Source organism: Fukomys damarensis, unplaced genomic scaffold (assembly GCF_012274545.1).
Source record: "Fukomys damarensis isolate Sample0158 unplaced genomic scaffold, DMR_v1.0_HiC HiC_scaffold_21, whole genome shotgun sequence".
In the NCBI taxonomy this organism is placed as follows: Eukaryota; Metazoa; Chordata; class Mammalia; order Rodentia; family Bathyergidae; genus Fukomys; species Fukomys damarensis.
In genome coordinates this window covers 22,215,046-22,227,097 of record NW_022900933.1, presented here as the reverse complement: position 1 = coordinate 22,227,097, position 12,052 = coordinate 22,215,046, and the positions used below count along the sequence as shown (strand labels likewise).

At 34.7% G+C, this 12,052-nt stretch overlaps 1 protein-coding gene across 1 annotated transcript in view; it reads left to right on the top strand.

Moving 5' to 3' along the window:
* Cep128 (centrosomal protein 128) overlaps positions 1 to 12,052 on the top strand; it is a 410,341-nt gene that overhangs the window by 127,498 nt on the left and 270,791 nt on the right. Inside the window, exon 15 of the mRNA XM_033766889.1 lies at positions 3,612 to 3,962. Coding sequence (XP_033622780.1) covers positions 3,612 to 3,962 — 351 coding nt within the window. The remainder of the gene's footprint in view (positions 1 to 3,611; positions 3,963 to 12,052) is intronic.

Sequence of the window (12,052 nt, the reverse complement as noted above, 5' to 3'; positions counted from 1 at the left end):
AATAGTTTCCCTGGTGTGAATATTCTGCAACAATGCATAAGATTCTAATAAGATTACTGACATTTAGAAATGGGAGGAAAGGAGCTAAAGGTGTAGGGAAGGTGTGATACGTAGGGGAAGAACAAAAAGGGAAAAGAAAAAAATGTGAGAGAATGAAAAGATGAAAATAAAGTGTTTGTAGATGGGGGGGGGAGGGGGGGGTGAAGGGAGGGCAGAGGTAAAGGGAAAAAAATGAGAATCAAGACTTGCCATGTAAAGGTACATGATCCCAACAATGAATGTAACTGTACTGTATCCCTAAATGTACCAATAAACTCAATAAAAAAAAAAAAAAAAATACACAAAAAAAAAAAAAAAAAAAAAGGAAGAAAATGGAAAAGTAGTAAAAAATGATATTAAAATCAAGGGGGAAGAGAGTTAATGAGTTAGAAGTAATTAACAGTGTCATATGCTACAAGGAAACTAGTTAAGGAAACATTTTTAGAATCAGTTGTATTTGGCTGTAGATGATATTTAGTTATCTTGATAAGTGCTGTTTTAATTGCATAATAGGGGGGAAAACATATAGTAAATTAAATGAACTAATATTAAGATTGTGAGGGCCTCAAGTATGGACTATTCTTTATAGGAGTTGACCTGAAAGGATGAAAAGTAAAGGTTTCTAGTTAGAAGATAATGTAAGACTGAGTTAAGTAAATTTTTTTAAAATTTGTTTTTATAATTTACTTAAAAAAACTATTAGTTATTATTATTATTATTTTTTTAAGGCAGAAGTGAGTAAAATGATCCAGTAGGGAGAGAGAGAGGTTCAGGAAGTAGAAGAGAAGACAGGATTGGTAGAGTGAAGCTCCTGACAGATGTGGAGTGGTATGCCAAATACAGGCTAATCTGTGTCAAGAGAAAAGAGCTCTCTTCCTCAGAGCTAGGGGAGTAAGAAGATTAGACATTGGTTAGTTTCAGAATGATATCACTAGAACATTTTTGAGGCATTCTGCATTAATTCGTTCACTTTTTCCCTGAAGGAGGAACTATACTAAATTACTAAAAGTGAGGTAGAGTGCAATTTGAGACTTTTTGGAATGGCCATTTTGTGAACTGGGTCAAGGCTTGTGGAAGAAATTTTGGTTGCTGGTCAGCTGGCTTTCAAAGTGCATTCACATTGACCGATCCTTCTGTGTGGATTTTCCTTGTAAGGCTCAGCAACCTGAGATAGGAATTTGGAAATTTTTTAGTTCATCTAGAATTGATGATTTTGTTGTTAAAGTTCAGTAGTTGACCAGTTTTGCAAAGGAGTTTGAAACATAAGCAAGAGTGCATCTACAGTAAAAGAATATGGAGGTTAGGATAGAGAATCTAGGATTTAAAGATGCAGAAGAAATGTCAAGGGAGTGGTCATCTCTAACAGCAAAGAACAGATGTAGCAATAGGGGGACAGTAAAAGGACTGGTTAGATTGGTGGGTAAAGCCCGAAGTAGGGGCTGGGGGCTGAGGGAGGGACCTTTACTTTAAAGGCGGCAGTTCTGATAAAAACATCAAGATAGAGTCCTTGGAGTGGTGCCTGAGGTGGCCTGGGATCAGGGTCAACTAAGAAGCAGAACGTTTGGCAAAGGGTTGAAAACATGTTTTCTGTAGTAAGGTTAGCTGGGTGCAAATACCTATGGCCTTGTTAGTCTTCATGCTTTCTCAAGCCAAGTTTTTTTAACTGCCAGCATTGGTTGCTTGTGACCAAATTGGGCATGATAGTAGTAGCTTAGCTTTAGTTTTATGTTGGGATTCAATGAGGCAGCTAATAGAAAGTATTTGTTCAATCTCTGGCACAAGCCAAGTGCTCACTAAATTTCAGTATTAGTTGTAGAATAGTTGTAGTTGTTTATTATTGCCAGCTCTATTTATCATTTAGATCTTAACGTATACATCACTACCTAAGAGAGACCCTCTCTAGTCACACTGTAAAATATAGACCATTTTGGGCAACTTTCTATCACATTTTAGCATTTAGTACTATCTGCTGTTATAATTAACTATTGGTATAAATACCTTCCCAGTTCGATTAATGAAGCCAACCCTAATTAGTTTCTCTATAAATCATGTATCTGACACATAGTAGGTATAATCACCTTTATTCCATGTATATGTTCTAAAAATGAAAAATATCAGTTCCATTCTCTTTAAGGTGGAATCACTTGGTTGCCTCGCATTAATAAAATTAATAGAATATTGGTAAAATTGTTAGAATAAAGGCAAAGTGGATCACAGTCAGTAAGGTTTTCTGATTTTGTTTTAGAATTTTCCATACAAACAAGTACATAGTTCTCAGTTCACTGTTTTGTTTGCACTGAATTTTGCAAACTGAGCAAATGCAAACCTGTTGTTCAGAAAATATGTGTTTTCAAGGCATTATTAAAAGAATTTTTTAGCATAATGTCAAATTGACTTTAATCAAGGGGATATTATATTTACCTTTGAGTCACTTATCATGGCTATTGAAATTGAGACCTCAAAATTCTGCTGTTGGGGCTAGATGAACTTTGTAAATGTTTTTAGTCTGTTCAGTTGTCAGGGCTTTAGTACAAGATACATACTGTTTATCCAGCTCACAGTGTCTTTCTGCCCTCCTTAGCCCATTCTTATTTGGACACATGACCATTTTATGTCACTTGTGTTAATCCTAGGTATTTAGAAACAGGGTCAGTTTATGTGACACATAGCTCTTTATTAATGTGTCACTTTCTCACAAAGTTTGTAAGAGTGGATTAATGTTAATGGTTGTAGCATTCTCTGTTAAAATCAGTATCTTTTTGTTTTTAAACTTAAATGTTCTCACATTAAAATATGTATTGGTCATAATGTTTAGTATAATTTTAATATATTAAAGACTGCTCTTATGAGGAAAGTGAGATTTTAAGATTTTTTTTCTTAATTGCAAAATATTCTTCATAAATTAAGTTTATTTAAAAGTCTTTATTTATGGGCCGGTGGTTCATGACCGCTTGCGATAAGTGTTTCAACTTACAACATTATGTCAGTTTAGCCATAAACAATGTGTCAATGAACACTTTCCTGGGAATCTTTCAACTTACTTTTTAAATATAGTATTATCTATACTGATATCTCTGATATTCGTGCTCATTTTATTGTTACTGATTTTTATTTTATCACAGTAAAATTTTATGTGTGCCAGAGAAGGAAATGTTACATTCTTTCTAATGGTTTTTTAAAATAATCTGACCATTCTAAGTAACTGATATTCCTCTAGTTGATTGAACAACGCCCTAGGTTTTTACTAAAATAATGCACATTGTTTTTCTCAACAATGCTTTTTATTTTAGTGACAATGGAAAATATACACATTTTTCGTTTTGGATAATAGCATAAAAAGAGGTAATATTTCTATAAAAATGTTCTTTAGTAATGTGATTATGAAATACACAGAAATACACTAATGTGATTGTGACATACACAGATTTTCTAGAATTATTGTTAGCAACATTTAATACTGATGTTTTCCATTTCAGTAGCATTAGTGCTTCATATTTGATTATTTGATGACCTCTTGCACAATCAATTTTGATATCTTATTTATTTTTAATGTTTATATGCTTTATTCCTAGACTTTAATATGTGAACTGGAGAACAGGGAAAAACAACAGCTACAGATGTTGGATAAACTCAAAGAAATACAAAACCACTTTGACACATGTGAGTCTGACCGTAAGCATGCTGACTTCCAGATCTCAGAGCTGACGCACCATGCGGAGGATGCTACCAAGCAGGCCGAGCAGTACCTCAGTGAGTTACAGCAGTCAGAGGCTCTGAGAGAAGAGGCAGAAAAGAGGAGAGAAGACCTGAAAACAAAAGCTCAAGAGTCCATTAGGCAGTGGAAGCTCAAGTATAAGAAATTAGAGCGAGCCCTGGAGAAACAATCTGAAACTCTCAATCAGCTGACAGAAAAGAATAATCAGGTATAAAAGCCAAATTCCAAATTGTTTTTGCTTCAACTAGCTATTTGTTCATCCATCCTTTCAACAAACACTTGAGTGCCATGCTGTTTGTAAAATCTATCAAGATGTCCTTGAGAGAAGAGCCTTTTATGTTTGACTGTTTCAAGGTAAAAAGTTATCTAGTTTCTTATTTTTTAAAACTTTTTTTAATAGTTTAACATTTCAGAAGTTTACAGAGTTGGCCCTTAACATAGACCTTCCCACTGCCCCAGTTTGGCTTTCCATTCCTTAGTTGAATTATTTTTCAATATTCTAAAGTATTCAAATAGAAGAAAAATCACTAAATCTTCTTTACCATTGTATGACTTTTCCTAAAGCACATCTATTTTAAAATTTATTTATTTGTGTATTTCAACTTATGAATTGTTTTGAGGGGTGTTGGCGGAGCTGGTGGGCCAGGGATTTAGCTCAGTGGTTCTGCCGCCTGCCTCACAAGCGCAAGGTCCTGAGTTCGATCTCTGGTACCAAAACAAAAACAAAAAGAAAGAAAAAAGAATTGGTTGGAAAGGAGGATTTAAAAAAATGTCGTAGTCACTATTAGGCTATTTTTCTGACAGTAACTATAATATCTTAATTAAATGAGTGATGTTGATAGTCTCACTGAATAGTTTTATCGCATAACAAGTCTCTTCAAGACTTTGCTCTTGTGTCCTTTTAATAGCAACCAAAAAGAGTTTACTTATTTCACACCATCTTTTCTCTTGTGTAATCAGTTAGGTTAAATGGATTTGCTGCTCTAATGTTGATTCTCCACTGTATCTTTGAGTAGAATTAAACCCAGATGTTCGTAAGATAAAAAGCAGGAAAGTTGAGATTGATTTTTGTCCATGTTTAGTCTTGGTTTATCATGTATGCATTGTCATTTGTCACTTGTCAAGAACTCTTAAATTCCAGAAGAATAATCATTTGAATAAGTTGACTTTCAAAAGAAAACAGAATGTGAGACATTATATTTTATTTTACAAGTGTAGGCTATTTATGTTACATTTAGAAAGTCAACTGGCAGCACTTAAGGGCAACTGATGCTTTTTCAGATAAGGTGTCTCGGAGAAGATGCTTTATCTTTTACATATGAATTTCTCAGATGCATAGAATGCGAAGGAAGTGATCACTTTGTACTCAACTGTGTATTGCTCTTCATTTTCACACATCTTACACAAAAGCTTTCAGACTTGAATCTTACTGGATTTGATCCTAGAAAATAGTTCTACCTTGATTAATCCCTTGTCAGCCTGATCTGGCAACTAGTTTATTGACTCTGATGATAAGGGAAGTTAACTAGCAAAAGAGTGGTTGGTGAGAATGATTGAGAAGTCTCTGGGAATTTTACTTTATTAGGGGAAATTTAGAAGGGTGCATGTCATCTTACTATCCCAAATCATGCAGCTGAGAGTTTTCTAGAGTGAGTTTTCAGAATATTAAAAATTGTTAAACAATCATTTCCCAGAATACTCTTGATATAATTATTTTTATCATTTAGCATTGCTAATGATAAGCAAAGAAGTAGTTCTAAAGTGATTGCAACAGTTAGGATAGTATCACAATTATCACAGCAGGCATTGTAATTTCTCCTTTAAAAGCTTTAAAAATTGATGCAGCATGTCGCAGTTAGAGCAATGGTTAATCAAGGAAGAAAGGGTAAGATTTGTTTCAATGAAATGGAGGTGTCCAATAAACCTGTGATGTGGAAATACATGCTAAACAATTTTTAAATAATACATATAAAGAATATATGATTTTTAATTAGATCAAGTCACTGTAAGGCAAAACTTACTTTTTGTTTTTCACTAGTTTCAAGAAGTGACTCCAGCATATATGAAAATGTACACAGTAGTAAAATAAAAATGATACTAGTTTATAAATAGAACATCTTATTGTTCAAAGGACCCAAAATTTAGTAATAGCCTTCCTGACTTGTGTTTACCTAGTCAAAGGAGATAATCTTTGTATTTGCAAAATGGCTCTGAGTCTATATCCATTTCTATTTCTCACATAATTTATTTCTACTTTAAGATTTGCCATTTTAAAATGTGTGTGTTCATACATATGTGCCAAATGCTTTTATTCTCTTGAAGGTTGCTCTCGTGCTTTTCTGTTCTTATTGCATACATTTCTGGACTCTTGGTAAGGTGTTGCAAAACTACTTCATTACTGAGGGATATGTAGTATCAGATGAATAGCATATTGTTGCAGAAAAAACAGGTCAGGGTTTATTTTTCCATTAAAGACAATAACATATATATTTTCATCAGTGAATTTTGATATACCTTAGGGATATTTAGATGAACACATACTGAGAGACTACAACTGCCGATACAAATAATCTAATTATCAGTTACAATTTTTTAAAAAGTTCTCTATGAAATCACTGGTTTTTATATGCAGTGTGAAAATGAAAAAGGGGAAAATCTGAACTTTGATCTTATAATGTGGTTTTCTGAATGTTTCTAAGTTCTTTCATATTTTTTAAAAAATGGGTAATATTTTCATAGGCTTGCTTTCTCTCTCTCTCTCTCTCTCTCTCTCTCTCTCTCTTTCTTTCTTTCTGAATTGCCAGAATTACTGGCTTGCCAATATATTGAGCTTTGTGCTTAATAGTGTTTGACTTTAAGAATCTTAAATTGCCATCTTTTCCTTCTGTGTACTTCCCTCCTGCTGAGAAAGAAATAGTTATATGTAATATATGCTGTCTTATAAAATCTGAATTTTTAAAATAGTTTAAAGAAAAAAGGATCAAGGCTAAGTGCATCACTTTTTAAGGACTATGTATGCCATCCTATCATATACAATTCAAAAAAGTCCAGAAAACTGGTGTTTTCTGCATTTTTTCACATGCAGAAAAATAACATTAAAAAATCCTCACATTTACCTTTTAGTAAAATGAAAATAACAGTTCATATTTTGTGGTCAAACTTTTGAGGAGCTGCCTCTTGTTCCTCTAAATACTGTGTTTTTAGTCAGTATCACTCTTCTGTTTTTACAGGCAGTCTTTAAAAGTGGTGGCGAACCTGTTCCATGTATGCTAAAGCTGGCCATTTGTATCATTGGAAACTCTAAAAGGTTCCATCACTGGTCTGTAATCTTTCCATTTGCTTCTTTTCTCTGAATGTTTCCCTGGCTAGAATATTCTTTTCCCATTCTTGTTCCTCAATGCTAGTTTTTCTCCTCTCCCATTATGTCTCCAAGTTTTTCCACCTGACTTCCTCTTAGCCTGTTTCATTACATGTGATTCTTCCCATCAACTTTATTAATTTCAGAGTTCAAGTCAGTAACTAATTGGCTATGTGTATTTATTCTTCACTAATTTCCTCTTTTACAGAGACCTACACATCACTCTACTTTCACAACTAGTTCTGTGGTTAAGATTTTTCTTCATCTGTAATTGTTCTATGTTCAAATCTTCAATTCCCAAACCTATTTCAGATCTTTCAGAGACTTTTTATTCCCTTTTCCTTTTTAAAACATCAACACCTGATTTTGATCTTTCCCATTCCTCCGTTTGATCAGCCATTTGTTGCATTCATTTTTTCCCTGTCAGATTGGATTAATTGAAAGCTACTTAGACTCACTACCACCTTCAATTTATTCCTTTTACCTTACATACAAGTTGATCTCCAATCCGCAATCAATCCAGTTGCCATTTCTGCTCCTTCTCCTCAATAGCACCAGCAAACTTGCATAGACATTTCAGTGGCTCCTGTAGTAGTTCGTAGCTGCCTTCCTCGTGGTTACCTTCCTCCTCTACCACACATACCTTTGGTAGTTAGTATCAGCCAGCCGCTGGTCACACCATCCTGACCTGGTCAGTGAGAAATGAGGTGAGAAGTCTCTGTAGGAACTTGTGGTAAGAATTTACTCTCTGCACATTGTTGTGTCTGTTATGCTTAGAATGGCCAGAGCTGCTTTGCTGCCATCCTGAGATGGAAGCCTCACAAGAGGAGGCATTGCTGAGTGAACTGCAGAGAGCTGGAGCCACAGCTCTCACCTACTGTGTCAGGAGCATTAGTTTAAACCAGTTTGAATTAGGGTTTTCTTATATTCTCAGTAGAAGAAATTCAAGCCACATTTGAATTTTTAAAAATGTGAATTTTAGAAGTGAGAAGCTATATATAAAAGGAACTTGAAGTTTAGGATTGACTTAGTGGAGATTTGGAGTAGAAGGAAGAATCTTCATGTTTTAAAGGGACTGTTGTTAAGTCTTCCTGCACTGTTGTGAGCAATTGTTAAGCTTTGGAAGTCCTACTTTGGGACACTGATACTGTGAATCAGTATGGTGGCTGGTAGAAAAACTTAGGATATTGGAGAATTATACCTTTTAATCTTCAGAAGGATCCTACAAGAGGAAGAAAAATTTAGACAGAAGCTGATCTATCTAAAAGCAGAGATCAAGTTGTGTGTGTGTGTATGTGTATGTGTAACCCCAACTCTGCAATTTACATTCCAAATTGATGGTGTCTGAGTTTATCATTTAGAGCCGCTGTGTCCAACCTGCAGCTTATGGGCTGCATGTCTCCCTTGACAGCTAATAAATGGCCCCACATGATTATACGATTTCACATTATTATATGATGTTTAGTGATACTTTTCATGGTTCTTATGTAGCACTCGAGTGCTGACTATATAGTTATTATTAATACTAATAATAGCAAAAGTGGAACGCTATTGGGGGACGATGTGGTGCAATACTAACACCACTTCCCCCACCTGCCATACATAGTTGAATTGAATCGTGTGTGTATCAGATGTTCCATGCACTTGTGAGGCTTGAAGTGTAAGTGCAGCCATTGATGGTAATAGTTTTTCACCCAATTTACACATTATGCCTATGAGACATTTATTATTGTTAAGCATATGAATTTTCTTATTTAATTATTAAATTTGGACTTGAGTTATTTCATCAAATAATTCAATAAGATAGAATGTAACTTTTGTTATTTATATACATTAACTGTATTCTATATTTTATATGTAACCCAAGACAGTTCCTCTTGTTGTAGCCCAGGCAGACCAAAAGTTCCTCGTGATTTAGAACTATGTAAGCTGAACTTTGTCTAAGAGGGAAGTAGGAAACATAGCAGGAAAAAAAGGTATAAAACTAGCTTTTTTTTTCAGCCCTTTCAAATACTTAAACACTTCTGTCTAGACAGAGGAGACAAGTCCTTTTTTGGGGGGGTAGGTGATACTGGAGATTGAAGGGAGGGAGCACCAAGTTATGTCCTTAGCTCTTTTTTTTTTTAAAAACAAAAAGGTGTTTTTTTTTTCTTTTCCTGTTTGTTTTTACTTTTGAGACAGGATTTTGCTTAGTTGTCCAGACTTGCTTGGAACTTGTGATCCTCCTCCCTCAGTCTCCGGAGTAGATGAATTGTAACTCTTCACCGCTATATCTGGCTCAAGTCCATTGGTTTGAATTCTCTCAAGATTAAAAACTATTCAACTGTGGGGCTCTGGAAGTGTCCAAGACATAGAGGTGGTGGTTAGATCGGATGGAGAAATGATTTTTGGGCAATATCTTGGGCTGTAGCTGCTAATCAGAGGAAAAGAGAAGGGAACTTTTTAGGTTTTATTTTTTTATTCATTTTTTGAATTAAAGATTGCAAACATACAAGACAACAAGAAATGAAGATACTAAATAAAAATTTCAAATATACATATATATGACAGCAAAAAAGGATATGAAATAAACAAAAATTTATGCAACACAGACTGATAATCCAAATATATTATTAGTTTGATATGATCTTCAAACATATGTTCTTTCTCATTTTCTTTTCATATAATATTTTTGAAATAATGTATTTACAAATGAAACAAAGTTACATATTATAGTTGAGAAACTGTCCTCAATTTTTTATGATTTATAAACTCATTGGTTTTATTAATTTGATAAATATCATATGCTTGTTGATTGTATCACTTACATTTTCTAACAAAACTTCCCACAGAAAAGAAATATACTTATATTTGAAATCCAAAAATAACTAAAAGAGTTCACATTTTTAAAATCAGATTTCTCTGTTTCTATTTTATTATATCCCATACTTATTTTTATTTTTATTTAATAAGCATAATGATAGAATTTAACACCAATACATATATAATATTCTCCCCAAAGAAACTTTTTAGGTTTTAATATCTGTATTGCCAAAGTAATTACAGATTTGACCAGTAGTTATTGTCTGTCCTGAGGCTATTACTTTGGTCTGAATTGATGGGATGCTCAGGACTCTGTGAACACAGTAAAACCTTTAGAATTTTAGAGTAGCACTAGAGTTTGCATTTGAAAAGGGGGTTGTTGTTGTTGTTGTTGTTCCTCCTCCTCCTCCCCCTCCCCCCCCTTTCCTTCCACCTTCCTTCTTTCTTCTTCCACTTCTTTAAGACTGGGTCTTCCTATTTATTTTCAGGCTGGTCTTGAACTTGCTAGCCCACGTTGGCCTGAAACTCATGGCAATACTTCTTCCTCATCCTTTTGAGTGCTAGGGTTACAAGCATGCACCACCATGCCTGGCTCAAAGGATCTTTTTGAACCATCCTATTTCTGTCCTTTCTGCTATATGGTAAAAATAAATATATTTGCTGTTTAAGCCAGTTTCAGGAAAACAGTACATTTTGTAACCAAAACTTTTATCTGGTAGAACTTTATTATGAAAATATGATTTTAATCTTCAGGACTGCTTGGATCCCTCTTAGTGCGTTGGCAGTTGCCAGGGGACTATGTTATTTGCTCTAAACACTGATTGCTGTTTTTAAGCCAGCTCCTTTTATTCTCACTTTGACCCCTCCCAAATTATTCTTCTACTCTTTTTCTTCTCTAGTGGGGTACATAGAAATGATTCTGCCCCAAAGACATCTCATTCTAGTTTCTGAAAGCTGTGAATATATTATACCTAGGTTCATGTTATGTTGTACTGCATGCTCAACCAGGTAAGGAGATTACACGAATGGGCATAATCTAATCACATGAGGCTTGTCTTAGTCTCTTTTCTACTGCTGTATAAGAATTTCACAAAATGGGTAATTTATAAACAATGGAGGTTTATTTGGCTTATGGTTCTGGAGATCAGAAAGTCCAAGAATATGACAGTGACATCTGGCGAGTATCTTTGTGTTATATTATAACATGGTGGAGGATATGCCAGAGAGACAGAAAGAATCTGGCGAAATTCACTTTTATAACAAACCCAGAATAAATATAACTGACTGATTTATGGTAAGAGCACTAATCCATTCATAAGACAGAGATCTTTCAATTATCTAATCATTTCTTGAAGACAACACCTCTTCTAGTAGCAAATACATTTCTCCATGGATTTTAGAAGGGATATATATATAAATTGGCCCTCTGGCCTCCTAAAACTCATGTGCTTCTCAAATATAAAAGACTCATCCTATCCTAATCACCCCTACAGGCATAATTTGTGTTGATGTCAGTTAAAAAGTTCGAAGTCCAGAATCTCATCTCAGTCATATGGGGGTGAGACTTAAGTCACAGATCATCCTGAGATGTATTCCCGCCAGCTGTGGGCCTGTGAAATTAAAGCCAGTTACTTACTTCAAACATACAACAGTGGGTTGGGCATGGCTAGACACTCTGATTCCAAAAGGGAGAGGTAGTCAAGAAAGAGGGGTAACTTGATCCAAGTAAATCCAGAACCCAACAGGAAAAACTATAATAAGTTGTAAAGCTGGAGAAGAAAAATTTTTATTCAATGTGATGCCACTTGAACACTTTGAGGTAGGTGTTTGGGTCCCTAAAGCCTCTAACAGCCCTTGCCCAATGGCTTTGCTGGGCTCAGTTAGGCAGCAGTTGTACAGGCTGGATAGTTGTACACTGGTAGCTCTTGAATTCTGAGGTCTTAAGGGTGGTTGTGTTTCCATGGCTTCACAAAGTAGCCTGGATACCTTGCTGCTTACATATTATTTCTTCTACCAGATATCTGATTGCTTTTAATTTTTGCCTTCCATCAGTGCCTGGATACAATACACCCAAATTCTTTGCAATTGTTTAACAAGGATGACCTTTCCTTCTTCTTTTTTTTTTTTTTTTTTTTTTT